Source organism: Balaenoptera physalus (genome assembly GCF_965194825.1).
Source record: "Balaenoptera physalus genome assembly, chromosome: 18".
Taxonomy (NCBI): Eukaryota; Metazoa; Chordata; class Mammalia; order Artiodactyla; family Balaenopteridae; genus Balaenoptera; species Balaenoptera physalus.
In genome coordinates this window covers 77498865-77514252 of record NC_138899.1, presented here as the reverse complement: position 1 = coordinate 77514252, position 15388 = coordinate 77498865, and the positions used below count along the sequence as shown (strand labels likewise).

Below are 15388 nucleotides of genomic sequence, written 5' to 3'. Positions count from 1 at the left end.
CCTGCGTGTCCTGCCGTGTCTTTCCCATCCCGTCACCTGCTCGCTCCAGCTCCAGCGCTGTCCTCGCTGTTCCTGGAACCTGCCACGCGCTTGTGGTCTCGAGACTTCTGCACTTCCTAGTCCATCCGCGTCTGTCTCTCCCCAGCTTCTCGGCTTCCTCCCTCACCTCTTTCAGGTCGGCTGGAATCTTATCTTATTAAAGGCTCACCCTTGCACTGTGTGTGAGACAGTCTGTCCCCGTCTCCCCACACCAGCCAGCATCCTGCCGCCTTGGCCCGGCTTTATTTCCCTACACGGCGCTGACCATCACTAACATACACTTGCTTCTTGTTTTTCCTCGCCGCCCCCCGCAGAAGACAAACTCCACAAAGGCAGGGTTTTTTTGTTGTTGTTTTTAAAATGGAAATATTATTGACATACAACACTGTAAGTTTAAAGTGTACAGTGTGTTGATTTGATACACGTGATTCCACCCATATGACATTCTCATCTGGGAAAAGGCAAAAGGAATCTGGGAAAAGGCAAAACCATGAGCTTGGAAAACAGAACAGTGGTTGCCGGGGTGCAAGAGTGAGATAGGCGGGCTTCCCTGGTGGCGCAGTGGTTGAGAATCTGCCTGCCAATGCAGGGGACACGGGTTCGAGCCCTGGTCTGGGAAGATCCCACATGCCACGGAGCAACTGGGCCCGTGAGCCACAATTACTGAGCCTGCGCGTCTGGAGCCTGTGCTCCGCAACAAGAGAGGCCGCGACGGTGAGAGGCCCGCGCACCGCGATGAAGAGTGGTCCCCACTTGCCGCAACTAGAGAAAGCCCTCGCACAGAAACGAAGACTCAACACAGTCATAAATAAATAAATAAATAAATAAATAAATAAAAGAACGTGAATTTCTAAAAAAAAAAGAGTGAGATAGGCATTGACTGCAAAAGGACGTGTGGGAATTTCTCTGAGTGATGCAGCCGTTCTGTATCTTGATTTTTGCTGTGCAAGTGAATGCAAAAATCCTCAGAACTGTGTAGGTGAGTCTTAGTGGTTTTAAATTCAGCCTTAATAAAAAACAAATAGAAGAAAAAAAAAGCCAACAAAATCTAGTGTTGGCAACTGGAATGCTCATACATTACTGGTGGGAATATAAAAAACAGCCATTGTGGGAAACAATTTGATGGTTCCTTATAAAGTTAAACATATACTTATCATATGACCCTGCAGTCACACTCTAGGGTATTTACCCAATGGAAATGAAAGCATGTCCACACAATAGTCTGTACATGCATGTTCAAAATACCTTTATATTATAGCCCACAAATGGATGTCTATTAACAGATGAATAGATAAATTGTGAGATATCCATGCAGTGAAATAAATTATTCAGCAATAAAAAATGAACGTTTGGTAGAATCTTGATTGTAGTGGTGGTTTACACGTGCACATATATACGTTTTTCAAAACAAATCAAACTGTACACTTTAAGTTGGTGATTTGTATGTAAATTGTGCCTTAAACTTGATTTAAAATCTAGTATTTGTAAAGCTTTTAGCACATGCCTGGCTTTTAAGTGTACATTAAATGTTAGCTATTACTAGTGTTTTCTCCAAATGGAAATATGACTTTTTTCTTAAGACTTATAGTATGACCTAGTTCTAGCAGATAAGTTAAACTTGGAGTCGTTTCATGACCAAACGTTTCCTAGCCTCTCATGAATCAGCTTAGAATGTTTAAATGAGCGAAACGGAGAGCTAGCGCATTGATAATCCCAAGGCTGGAATATTCAAAGGTCCCCCTGAATTCAGTAGTCTTCATAGAGATTTTTTTTTTTTAAATTCTGCAAGGGTTAGGGGCTCCTGCTTTTCTAAAGTGTTACTAAACAATTAATACAATCTTCCTCTCACTTAGGGACGGCTGTGAATTTGCTCATAACCTGAATGTTCTTTGAGCGAGCAAGAGAGTTGAATTCACTAGATACTTACTGAGCATTTGGTTTGTGTTTGATAGTCCGTTAGGACTTGTAGCCAAACAGAACTGAAGCAAACCACAATCGCTATCCTCAAACACTCAAGGAACTACATTTACATTTAATTGAGGAGTCAGGATACACATAGGAAACACAGTAGTGGACGCCATTACGGGATCAAGCAGTAAACAAAGGGCCGGGAACCATGACTCTCCTGTCTTGAGAGGAAGCGGCACCGTGGGAAGGGTTTTGGGGTGGGGAGGATTGCTGTGGAGCATCCGAAGAACACGGGGCTTGGGGTCAGAAGACCCAGGTCTTGGCCCTGCCGCTTACTTAATGTCAGCCTTGGTCAAGTCATTCACCTTTTCCAAGCCCCTGTCAATAATAAGAATTGTAATAATAACAATGATGTTTTCACTGTCACAGAAATGCCAAAAGGCATTGTGTAAAGCAAACTCTGCATCACGCTTCAAAGTTGCATAATTAACTTTATTATCTCAGCTGGCCCCTCAAGTAACAGCGAATGCCTACCATGTGACAGGCACTACGTGAAGCATTTTACACGTAGGATTACTCCTCACGAAAGCTTTGTGAGTTAAGTATTATTTTCCCCCATTCTGCAAATGAGAAAAATGAAGTTCGGAGAGCCCGTGCCCTGCTCAAACTCATTCAGCTGTGTGACCAAGTCAGATTTGCTTTACCTCTGCTTCCAGGCCTCAGAGAAAGGAATAAGCCTAGGAATGTCATACAGGGTGAAGTGTCCATCTGTCCAGAGCACAGAACATGTCCTGGGCAGCGGTAGCCAGAGATGAAATAAATAAGCTTGTGGGCTGCCAGCGACGGCTGTTTAATTTTCAAATGAAGTCATTTCTTGGTGTGCTTTCCCATTTAAATTACAAAGTACAAAAAGAATTTGTATTTTACTGGTTACTGATCATGTCTGTTGAAAGCATACTCAACAATATAAGGGATTTTAAAACCTGACGCTGGTTCAATAGGCCCTAAAATCAGCTTGATTAATACGCGGTAATTGCTTTTCCAGTTGAATTTCTGCACTGGTGGAAAATATGCTCTACATAGGCAAAAACAGACAACTCAAATTTTTCTCTGATGTCGTCAGCGGCTTTCACTGTGCGAAGTCACACGGGACTCCTGTGCACGTCAGACTCCTCCGGGCCCCTTCTTCCTCCAGCTGCTGTTACGGTGACTGTGTCCACATGGGCACAGTCACCACATGGGCACAGTCACCACATGGGCACAGTCACCATGTTCGGGCAGGTGCTTTGCGGGGGCCCACGGCAGTGGAGCTTCTTTGATGCCTCATCCGTGCAGAATGCCCGTAGGACCCACTCTGAACTCAGGATGCGAGGGGCAACTGATGCCCAGGGGTTTACCCTTGACCAATGGATTAAAAGAATCAATGGCGGACTTCCCTGGTCACGCAGTGGTTAAGAATCCGCCTGCCAATGCAGGGGACATGGGTTCGAGCCCTGGTCCGGGAAGATCCCACATGCCGCGGAGCAACTAAGCCCGTGCGCCACAACTACTGAGCCTGTGCTCTAGAGCCCACGAGCCACAACTACTGAGCCCATGTGCCAGAACTACTGAAGCCCGCACGCCTAGAGGCTGTGCTCCGCAACTAGAGAAGCCACTGCAGTGAGAAGACCACGCACCGCAACGAAGAGTAGCCCCCGCTCGCCGCAGCTAGGGAAAGCCTGCGTGCAGCAACGAAGACCCAACGCAGCCAAAAATAAATAAATAAATAAGTAAATTAATTTATAAAATTAAATTGAAAAATAAAATAAGTTAAAAAAAAATCAATATGTAGATGCTTCCTCCTTTGATTTCCCAAAGCAGAACAGTTTGGAGAGGCATTTCGTAAGGCATTTTAGAACATCTTGACAGAACTGAGCACCAGTCACCCACGGTGGCAGCCAACTGAAAAATGCATCCTTGAATTAGTTTTCCTTCCTTGTTCTCTCCCTCATCTCACACTACTGCTCCCTGAGATCACATTCACACATAAATCAACTGCGCACAATGCTTTGTCTTGGCTTCTGCACTGGGGTAGCGTGGAATCCAGGCTAAAAAAGTGTGTTCAAAAGATGTCAGTGGTGAGGAATCCGTTGTTGGTCGAGCAGGTCGCGCTAAGCTGTGCTTCGCAGTAGTATCAGTTTACTAAGATTTTCCCTGTGGTAGTTTGGGATGAGCTATACAGGTGGATCATTGGACTGGATTATGAAGAAGTTGGGGCCCTTGAACAGTATGGGAACAATGTGTGTGTGTGTGTGTATGTATATTTTTACATATATATACACACACTCATCTTCTTTATCCATTCGTTCATTGATGGACACGTAGGTTCTTTCCATACCTTGGCTATTGTGAACAATGCTGCAATAAACACGAGGATGCAAATATCTCTTTGAGATACTGGTTTCATTTCCTTAAATAGATACCCAGAAGTGGGATTTCTGGAACATACAGTAGTTGTATTTTTAATTTTTTGAGGAACCTCCATACTGTTTTCCATAGTGGCCGTACCAATTATTGGGCTGGCCAGAAAGCTCGGGTTTTCCCATAACATAATGTAACAGAAAAACCCAAACAAACTTTTTGGCCAACCCACTAGACTCCCACCAGCAGGCGCACAGGGGCTCCCTTTCTCCACATCCTCACCAACACTTGTTATCTCTTGTCTTTTTGTTAATAGCCATTCTAACAGGTGTGAGGTGATATCTCAGTGTGGCTCTGACTTGCATTTTCCTGTTGAGCAGTGATGTTGAGCACCGTTTAATATACCTGTTGGCCATTTGTATGCCATCTTTAGAAAAATGTCTCAGTTCTTCTCTCCATTTTAAAGTTGGATTCTTTGGTTTTTTGCTATTGAGTTGTGTGAGTTCTTTAAATATTTTGAATATAAAACCCTTTCCAGAGATACGATTTGCAAATATTTTCTCCTATTCTGTAGGTTGCTTTTTCATTTTATTAATGGCTTTCTTTGCTGTGCAGAAGATTCTTAGTGTGGTGTATTGGGTTGGCCAAAATCTTATGGAGAAACCCAAATGAACTTTTTGGCCAACCCGATACTTCCACTTTTATTTTGCTTCTGTTGCCTTTTCTTTTGGTTAGTGTCAAATCCAAAAAATCATTGCCACGACCATTGTCAAGGAACTTGCCCTCTCTGTTTTCTTCTAGGAGTTTTATGATTTCAGGTCTTAAATTTAAGTCTTTAATCCATTTTGAGTTGATTTTTGTGCATGGTATAAGATTGAGGTCCAGTTTCATTCTTACGCTTGTGGCTGTCCAGTTTTCCTGACACCATTTATTGAGGAGACTATCCTTTCCCCATTCATTCTATATTCTTGGCTCCCGTGTGGTAAATTAGTTGACCGTATATGCACAGGTTTATTTCTGGGTTCTCTATTCTGTTCCGTTGATCTGTATGTCTTTTTTCATGCCAGTACCATATCGTTGTGATTGGTATAGCTTTGTAATATATTTTGAAATCAGGATGTGTGATATCTTTAACTTTGCTCTTCTGTCTCAAGATTGCTTTGGCAATTGGGTCTTCCATGGTTCCATACAAATTTTAGGATTATTTTTTCTATTTCTGTGAAAAATGCCTTTGGTATTTTGATCGGGATTGCATTGAATCTGTAGATTACTTAGGTAGTATGGACATTTTAACAATATTAATTCTTTCAAAAAAATGAGCGAAGTATCTTTCCATTTATTTGTGTCTCACTATCCTTCATCAAATCATATAGTTTTCAGTGTACAGATCTTTCACTTCCTTGGTTAACTTTATCCCTAGGTATTTTATTCTTTTTGATGCATTGTTATGGGATTATCTTCTTAATTTCTCAACCTAGTAATTTTTTTAATTGGATGCTGGATAGTTTGAATTTTGCTTTGTTGGTTGCTAGACCTCGTTATATTTGTTTAGTGTTGAATTTTGTTTTGGCACACTGTTAAATTAACTGGATCCTTTTGATACTTGTTTCTAAGCTTATATATCAAGTCTAGAACTGCCTTTAAGTCTAGGGCTAATTAGTCCCCACTACTAAAGAAATGTCCTTCTGAGAATTCTGCCAGAAGCCCCAGCTACCACTCTGGCTGGTAGAAACAAAGACTATTCTCAGCCCTGTGTGAACTCCAGGAAGTGGTTCTCAACCTCTGGTAGAGGCCTCTCATGCATCACTTAGACTTGAGGGGACCCTTTTGCAGATCTCCAAAGCTCGCTCTCTGTGCAGCTCTCACTCTCCAAAACATTGCCCTTAAATTCCAGCCACCTTAGCTTCCATGCAGCGCAACTTCCATTTGCTCAAAACACCAAGCGCACTGGACTTTATTCGGATTCTTCTTTCCTGTACTGGGAACTGCTTTCAGGCAGTAAGCTCATGCAACAGTAAAACTCACTTTGTTTCTCGGGGAAACAGTACTTGTGCTGTCCATTGTCTGATGTCTGAAAACCAGTTTTGAAATATATTTTGTCCAATTTTTGAATTGTTTAAGGGGGAAGGGTAAACCTGGTCCCATTACTCCATCTTGGCTGGAAGCAGGGGTCACACCTGGAAATAGTTTGTTAGGTGGGTAAAACGTTAGGCAGATTCACAAGATTTATTATCATCATGATATAAGTGAGTTTGAGCTTGATAACACAGTCCGTACATTTCCTAAAATCTGTGTACTCTATGTCATACATGACCAAACATAAGGCAATCTGGTATATAATGTGATCCTCTAGTTTCCCAATGAGAAGATTAAAAAAGGAAAAGCTTAGATGGATAGATAGATGATATACAGATGGATGATAGTGATTTAGACATTGATATAGATATCCTTTAAGAGATGGAGATGAAATGCTTAAATATCTACTTTCAGTTATAAGTATGTAAAATTACACATTAGATAAACTAACATGATTTTAGAATATTGCTTTTTCCTGCTCTCACTTAACATGAAATAATTTTATTCAATCTCTTATATGCGTCTTTGACTTTAGTAATTTTGTCGTTGCTATAATCTCTTTTTGAGTTTCCTAAAACATCATTTTATATCAGCAAAGTTGTATGAAGCACAGCCCTTTTTGACTTTTAATATATGTTGCTCTCTCTGGAAATTTTACCCAGGCCACAAGGAAATGGCTTGCCTTTCTGTGCTTGTCTTTTTTTTTGTTTGTTTTCACTTAGTGATCACCACATGTAAAACACTTACTTTGTGGCTTTTGTAAGTGATTTTTATAAGCCTTGTTAACAATATAAACAATTGTAATCAGGTGTCACAGCCCCAAGAATAATTACTAAATACTAAACCTGTTCAATTTTTTGGTCTCTTTTTTAAAAAATCCATTCCATCAAATGACCTCTATAATCATCCAAAACTAGTGTTTTAAGGGCATTTTAGACTCAGCTTGCAAGAAAAAATATAGGGTGTCCACTTAAACTTGAATTTCAGATAACCAATAAATAAATTTTAGTGTAAAAATGCCCCAAATATTGTTTGGAACATACTTATACTAAAAAAAAAAAAATGTTGTGTATCTGAAATGCAGATTTAACTGGGCATACAGAATGCCCAACTACAGATTTTTCGTTGTTAAATCTGACAACCCTATTTTAGACCAGTGCCTACCTCAGTTAATCTTTCTAAGATACTGCTTATCAGATGATTCCTTCTATTTTGGGTGATAAGATTGAGAGACAACCTCCCTTTATATTTAGGCATTAACAGTAATTTCCTCCATCATTTTCTTCCTAAGTATGTAACACCATAAGCACTCTTAAATATATTTCCAAGCATTTTCCCTTGCTGTGGAAGGTGGAAATTAATTCAGAGAATAAAATATTAGAAAACTCAGTTCACCAGTTTTCTGAATATGCCACCAGAACCCATATTACTAATTAAAGCACGATGTCCTTAACACGGGTTTGGACTGGATGAGTATGGTCATTTTTCTTTTCATATTTTCAGCTTTATTTTCCCTGAGCCTTTCGGCACACCGACATTTTTCAAAGGCAAATGTCATCTTTCTCAGCACCATCCTGACTGCACAAAGTGTAGGTATTTCCTAAGCCACACATGCTTGCGAGCCAATTCAAATAGCAAGTTGTAGGATCTAGGAAGAAATCTAGGATTAAAGAATCTCTTTAATCCAATTGACTGTTTTTTCTTTGTTTGTTTGTTTTACAAAAGCAGAAGTCCTGAGGACTGAGTTTCTTCATAAAACTAAACATGTTTTCTTCATTTATTCTTGGGCATGGTAACAATAATGCTTTCATTTTCCCCTGCTATATTATTTAGAAAGAGTAATTCAGTTTACCCCAGTACTGCGGAATCCTGGTGGGGTGTCAGATCTTTAATAACTTAACTCGTTCTGTCACTTTATTGAATTGGGAGGAAAAAATAATGTTTGCCACTTGGAATCCCATTTTAGAATCTATGAAAAACTGCTAAGTTCATCTGTGGCTCCTGAATATCCTCGGTTAATATCAAATTGTACCCAGCTTGAATCATTTCCTATGATTCAGAAAATCATTTTTGTTCCATCCCCAAGGATACAAATTGGAAGTAAAGTGATAAAACTTGGAAGTAACACAATAAAACATCCCTCGGAAGCATGAGAATCTTAGATTAACCACTTGGAGAGTTTAAGTTCTTGCCCAGATGTGCTGGAAATATCCTTTCCACACAGTGAAAATATTCACTGCCTTCTTTAATTCAGTGATTTTCTCTTGCTTGCTTGCTTGTTTGCTTTCTTCTTCTTCTCTTTCTCCTCCTTCTTTTTACTTAGAAAAGCAGCTGTTGTTCTTGCTGGCAGATGACACCGCTGGTTCTGAGGAAAATTCGAGAGCTCCCTACCTCGGAGGCTGATGCAAGGTGGTAGGGGGAGCTGAGTGCTTGGGCCAGAAACTTCTTCATGCCCTGGCTTAAAAGGCATTTCTTCCAACACATTCCTATCCCTAAAGAACATCCCTGCTTTCCTTTCCAGCACAATTCTTCCCCTACCAGCCAGACAACTGACATTAACCAGAGCTCTACCAGCCCTGTCACCCTCTCCCACACCAGTTACTCATTTTATACGATTGATTTCGTGTATGCTAAGCCGAGCATTCTTAAAGAATTTTTTAAACTATAATTTAAGAAATGGCATTTCCTCGGTGCTCTGGTGTTTCCATTCTTAAGGGCAAGTGCGCCGGGGCCAATGTGATCACAGCATCCTCTCTCATCCCGTAACTGTCAAGCCAACTTGGAAAGATGCCCGGCGGTCTTCCCTTTATAACTTGATTCCTTTCACAGTATTTTATGCTGAATGATGACCTGTGGTCCAGAGTGAGGCTGAAAATGGGCCGTCTGCTCCTTGCCCGAGGGAATGGCAAGTTCTGGAGGAGGAAATGTGGAACTGTGTTCCGACCTCTGCTGGTCTCCTGGGGCAGCATTGGGGCACATCAGTCTGCTGCTCTGGGGCTCGGGTTTTCCTGCGTGAAACAGGGAGCGTGGAGAGTAACAGGTCCAAACAGGAGGACTCCAGGGCTGCTCGGTGAATTCCAAGCTGCGGCTGGCGTCTCGACAGAGTCCCAGTACCCGTGTGCGTGGGCGAGCTGAGCCTCCCAGAGGGTCTGGGGCAGGAATCCCCTGAGCTCACAGCACCCCCTGTCTGCATGGACCGCCCACCCTCTGCGAGCTTCACAGGAGCAGTACCTAGCCTGATGTGCCTCCCCGAGGACTCTGGCACCCAGGGGTGGCACCCGGCACGGCGGCAGGCAGAGAGGGGGCACTTGATAGTTAAACGTCAGTTTAACTAGTTCATCTACAAAGATGATGTTTACAGCTACAGTTTCTAGTCGACGTTTCCCCCCCCCACTGAGCAGAACTCAGGATGGGGGGTATCAGGCAGCAGGGAGAAGGGAGCATTAGATGCAACTACAAATTCTAAGAGGTCGAATGTCTTCACTTCTATGGTTACTTTAAATAGATTTTCATTGCTTTTTCTCTTCCTGGGGGAAGTTGCTTAAATATCAAAAATTTTGATTTTCGTTATCTACTAAAAGCATGGAACATTTCCAAGCACAGTTAAGTACTTGCGTAACGTCGTCCAGAATAAATAACCAGGGACATAATTTCCCGGCTCCTGTTACCTCACGTGGCTCTGTACCACACAGGTTCTCGGGGCTTGAGCAGGGTGTGGTTGCTTTTGTCTCCAATCCTAGAAAATGCTGTGTTCCCTTGTGTTGGGAAAAAAAGGAGGGTATTCTGGTCCCTTTGAAAGAAAATTCTTTCTTGCTTTAAAAAAAAAAAAAATTTATCTTATTTTTTTTTAATTGAAGTATAGTTGATTTACAATGTTGTGTTAGTTTCGGGTATACAGCAAAGTAATTCAGTTATGCATACGTATATATATATTCTTTGTCAAATTCTTTTCCATTTTAAGTTATTACAGCTATTGAGCATAGTTCCCTGCGCTCTACAGTAGGCTCTTGTTGTTTATCTATTTTATAATATAGCAGTGCGTGTATGTTAATCCCAGACTCCTAATTTATCCCTTCCCCTGCACTCCTTTCCCCTTTGGTAACCATAAGATGGTGTTCTATGTCTGTGAGTCGGTTTCTGTTTTGTAAATAAGTTCGTTTTATCATTTTTTTAGAGTCCACAAATAAGTGATATCATATGATATTGGTCTTTCTCGGTCTGACCTACTTCGCTTAGCGTGATAATCTCTGGCTCCATCCATGTTGCTGCAAATGGCATATTTCACTCTTTTGTTTAGGCTGAACAATATTCCACTGTGTGTGTGTGTGTGTGTGTGTGTGTGTGTGTGTATATACACACACACACATATATATACTACATCTTCTTCATCCATTCCTCTGTCAATGCACATTTAGGTTGCTTCCACCTCTTGGCTATTGTAAATAGTGCTGCTGTGAACATTGGGGTGCATGTATGTTTTCAAATTAGAGTGTTCATCTTTTCCGGGTATATGCCCAGGAGTGGAATTGCTGGATCATATGGTAATTCTATTTTTGGTTTTTTAAGGAAACTCTACACTGTTCTCCATAGTGACTTCACCCATTTACATTCCCAACAACAGTGTAGGAGGGTTTTGCTTTTCTAATTTCACGATACCAGTACAGGCGGACCTTGTTTTATTGCACTTTGCTTTAATGTGTTTCGCAGATACTACGTTTTTTACAAACTGAAGGTTTGTGGCAACCTCGTGTTGGTCAGGTCTGTCAGAGCCATTTTTCCAACAGCATTTGCTCCTGTCTTCCTGCCTCTGGGTCACATTTTGGCAATTCTCACAATATTTCAAACTTTTTCATTACTGTTACGTCTGATTATGGTGATCTGTGGTCAGGAATCTTTGATGTTACCACTGTGACTCACTGAGGGCTCAGACGATGGTAAACATTTGTCAGCAGTAAATTATTTTTAATTAAGGCATGTCCATATTTTTAGACATAATGCTATTTGACTGCACACTTCATAGACTATAGTATGGTGTACACATTAACTCACATGCACTGAGAAACCCCACATTCATGTGACTCACTCTATTGTGATCTTCCCTTTCTTGGTGGTGTGGAGCAGAACCTGTGCTGTCTCCGAGGTCCGGCTGTATTTGGTTTGTCTGTGCTGAACACAAAGGAGCCTAAAAGCCTGACAGCAGTCCTGGAGGCCAGTGTCGCCTTCCCCCCTGCTTCCCTGCTTCTCTGTCCATTGTTCACCAGGTGCCGGCAGGTCCCCACTCTTGCTCCTGTCTTGGGGGGGAGGGTATCAAGGGTAGGGCACCTGCCACACTGTATCCTAACAGCCTGCTTCCTCCCCTGCGTTCTCCCTGGCTCCTGTCTTCGTAAGCCAGCACGATGCCCCACGCTTTGCAACCGTTGAATACGTTCCCTAAAGACACAGTGTGCGCTGACATTTATAAGTGCCTCGCTCATGTCAGCCACCGTCTCACCGTCTCCTTTAATGCTCACAGCCATCCTAGGCCACAGGCCCTATTATTATTCCCATTTTCCAGATGAGGAAGCTGGTGCTTAGGAGGTTCACATTTTACCCGGGATGCACAGCTCCGGCTGAGCCAGGATTCCACTGAGGCCCAGCTGCCTCTGGAGCTGGCGTCTTTACCTCCACAGTGAATCAGTGATGTCATATTGTTCCATTAAGTCAGTGGAGGCGGGGGGCAGCAGTCCTGGGACAAAGCTGACCCCGAGGATGGCAGAGCAGAGACCACAAGAAGCCAGGGGGCTGGAGGTGGATCTACCACCCTGGAAGGCTGTCCCCTCGCTGGACTTGCAAATTCCATAACGAATAGCCTTACTCTTGAAGCCATGTTAAGTTGGTGTTTGGCTGTTTGCAATGGAAAGTACTCTTACTGATATACACTGGGCAAGCTGGGTCTGCGGTCCTTCGCTACTGCTGCGTCTTCCACTTACTAATTATGTACAGAGTACAGAGGTGCTTCTTTTCTGCAGGAACATATTCATTAATGAAATGTTAGCAAATATTTATCATATACCAATTGGAAATCAAACTACATCAATAGATGATTAAAAATGTGTTCACACGCTTTTGTTCTCGTGAATATATTTTTTTTTCCTGTTTTAACTTCTGTGTTTATTTCATGCCTCTAAGAGTTTATGAAACTGTCCAGCTCTACATGGAAAAAGAGGTAACATTGATTTCTTGGTGGTGCATCACAAGCATGCTCTCTGGGCAGAAAGCCCTTTTACACTCGCTTCCAGGCTGATTTATTTCTTTGCGAGCTGCACAATCGCAGCCTTGTGGGAAGAGCCCACCATGTTCAGACAGCAGTGGCAGGTTTAGAAATGGGCCGATGTCTCTTCTGCATCCTTGATTACGTCTAAATGATGCTCTTATCCTCACACAGAACCCACTTTCTCAGGCCACCAGGAAGCACTTGATTTGTTTCCCAGCCCCGAGGACGGGAGAAGGCAGCAGTCTAAAGGGTAATCACACAGCCAGGTGAGCTGTGGCTCGGGAGAAAACGGGTTTGAATGCTGAAAGAGTTTGGTATCATGCTAACCTATTTACTAAGGGATCTGCTCAGCCCTGCCTGGGAAGTTGGATGGGCAGGCAGGAAAGGATTCCAGACACTTCCAACTGGGGACACTCTGGGTAGCTCTAATTGTCCTGGTTGGGGAGAGGGGACAGTCATGAGGGGAAAGTGCCCATGGTGCGTGTGACCTGGAGAAGACGGACCTACAGATGTGGGTGAATGAAGGTCTTCACAGCAACCCCAGCTCTTGGGGGTGGAGCACCTTGGGCTCCAGTGCCCACAGAGGACTGATTTCCCTAGTGCTGTGGCTCAGATTTGCTTAAGTGACAAGGACAGCCAGCGAACAGGACAACAGGACCAGGTGTTTCCTGGAGGACAGGCACCCTGATGGAGTCTTGACCAGGAGAGATGACCCTGGCCCATGGTCCTGACAGGCCTGCACCCCTCTGTGGGTTTAGTAGGGCCCTCTCCCCGCAGAGTCGGCAAGGTGAAGACTGAAGACAGACAGCCGCTGTGATGTTAGAGTCTCCTAGGGCTGCCCTTAAAACTTCATTCATTCCTTGAGGCCAGCCAGACGTTGTGTTAGGTTCCAAGGATGAAGGTGAATAAGTGTGTGTGTTTGTTGGGTGGGTGAGGGGAAGGTGTTGTGTGTTGCGAGTCGAATAATATTTTGCGTTTGCTAAACTAGCTTCTTATTCACAGAAATGTTGTCCTAATCCGTTCCTAAAATGAGAAAGTTTATAACACAAAGTCATTCCGTTTGTAAACACCGGGGGCTTGAGAAACAGGCCCACGGAGGGGCTGGGAAGCCTTAGAGCAGCTGGATTCAGCTTCTGAAATCATCCTCCAGGTGTGGGCCAGACCCCGCCCAGCCCCTGGAGAGTGCCTGCCGCATGGCCTCCAGGCCCCCTCCCGGAGGTTTCCAGGTGAATCTCTCCCACTTGCTGTGACATGTCCAGCTGAGGCCAGAGTCAGCCCACACCTCTGCGGATGAAAGAGGGTCGGGACTTCCTGGAGGAAGTAGACATGGCTTGTGACAATCTTCTGGAAAGAGAGGGTCCCCAAACCAGGACCAGGACAACCGCAGCCCTGCTGGAAAGGCCAGGCGTCTGGTCTCCGAGCCTCGCTCACCAGGTGTGTGCCCGGGAGCCTGCAGGACCGCTGGGCCCCCTGGTGCCTGAGGAGCCTCCAGTGCAGACCCTTCAGCACTATTTCCCAATGAAGTTACACACTCAGCCCCAGAGAAGACTGACAAGAGTGGAAGCTGCTCATCCCACAGCCTTAAAATTGCATCCCATCCCCACTCCTCGCACCCACCGGGCCTTAGGAATTCATCTGTTTATTTTAGCGCGGTAATTATTTTGTGACAGGCACAATTATATGCATTGTATCTGTGCAGGCGTGACAAATCTGTTGATTTGTTAAACTGTGAACTGTTAAAATACGCCAATATTTTTGTAACTGCTTTGGCATCCTTCATTTTTAAAAAAGTATCAGGTGATTTAATAAAAAGTAAGAAAGGAATCGGGCCTGGCCTTTTTGAACCTCAAAGAGGTCCTGCCTGGCCTGGGTGGCAAGGTTCACCCAGGTGGAGAGAGGCCTTGCTGCCCAGAGTGTGGTCCCTGGGCCAGTAGGTCTGCCTCACCTAGAACTTGTTCAGAACACGGACTGCGCCTTTGCATAAGATCACCCAGTGATTCCTAACAGCCGCAGGGAGCACAGGAGAAGATGTGTCCAGCGCTCTGTCCCCCAGCGCTGGGCCCCTCGCTGTTTGGGGTGAAGGGGTGAGCCCCCTCCAAGGCAGCACAGAGCCCCCCAGGGAAGGTGAAGGTCATGGAGACCTGGGCTCCCAGATCCAGCCACTCCTCCCTCATTCACAAAAAATCATACTGTTACCACTATCATTTTAAATTTTGTCAATAAAAGCTTTATGGCAATTTGCTTTCTTTCTTGTTTTTTAAGTCAAATTCCTGGAGACAGAAAGTAGAATGGTGGTTTCCAGGGCCTGGAGAGCAGCGGAGACGGGGCCTTCGTGCTTAATGGGGACAGAGTTGCAGTTCTGCAAGATGGAAAGAGCTCTGGAGACGGAGGGGGTGATGTTTACGCAACAAGAAAGATATCCTTACTACGCTGAACTGTACGCCTAAACATGGTCAAGGTGGTAACTTTTATGTTACGTATATTTTACCGCGTTAAGAAGCAGCATTAAGGAGGTAACAGTCAGTGGGACACAGTGGCTGGTTCCTGGACAGGAAAGAGGGAGAAGCAGCTGTCCTGCCCGGCTCCTCCGGCTGTCCTGACTCACAGTTACACCCTGCACTTTCTCTTCCCAAAACTGAACACTCTCACGGCCACCAACAAAGCGCCTACAGAGCTACAGGGCTGCGCCTGGGACTAACGAGGGCCCGGGAC

General features: G+C 43.9%; 1 protein-coding gene across 2 annotated transcripts in view; it reads left to right on the top strand.

Annotated features, from left to right (window-relative positions):
• The window catches only part of CDK8 (cyclin dependent kinase 8), a 204856-nt gene that overhangs the window by 100401 nt on the left and 89067 nt on the right, over positions 1–15388 (top strand). The window contains exons 13-14 of one of the 2 annotated variants that reach the window (XM_082435697.1): positions 12848–12942; positions 13679–13718. The exons of the other annotated variant lie outside the window; for it this stretch is intronic. Of the exons in view, the coding sequence (XP_082291823.1) occupies positions 12848–12942; positions 13679–13703 (120 nt within the window). The 3' untranslated portion in view covers positions 13704–13718. Of the gene's footprint in view, positions 1–12847; positions 12943–13678; positions 13719–15388 lie in introns of those variants that run through there. 2 annotated transcript variants of the gene reach the window in all.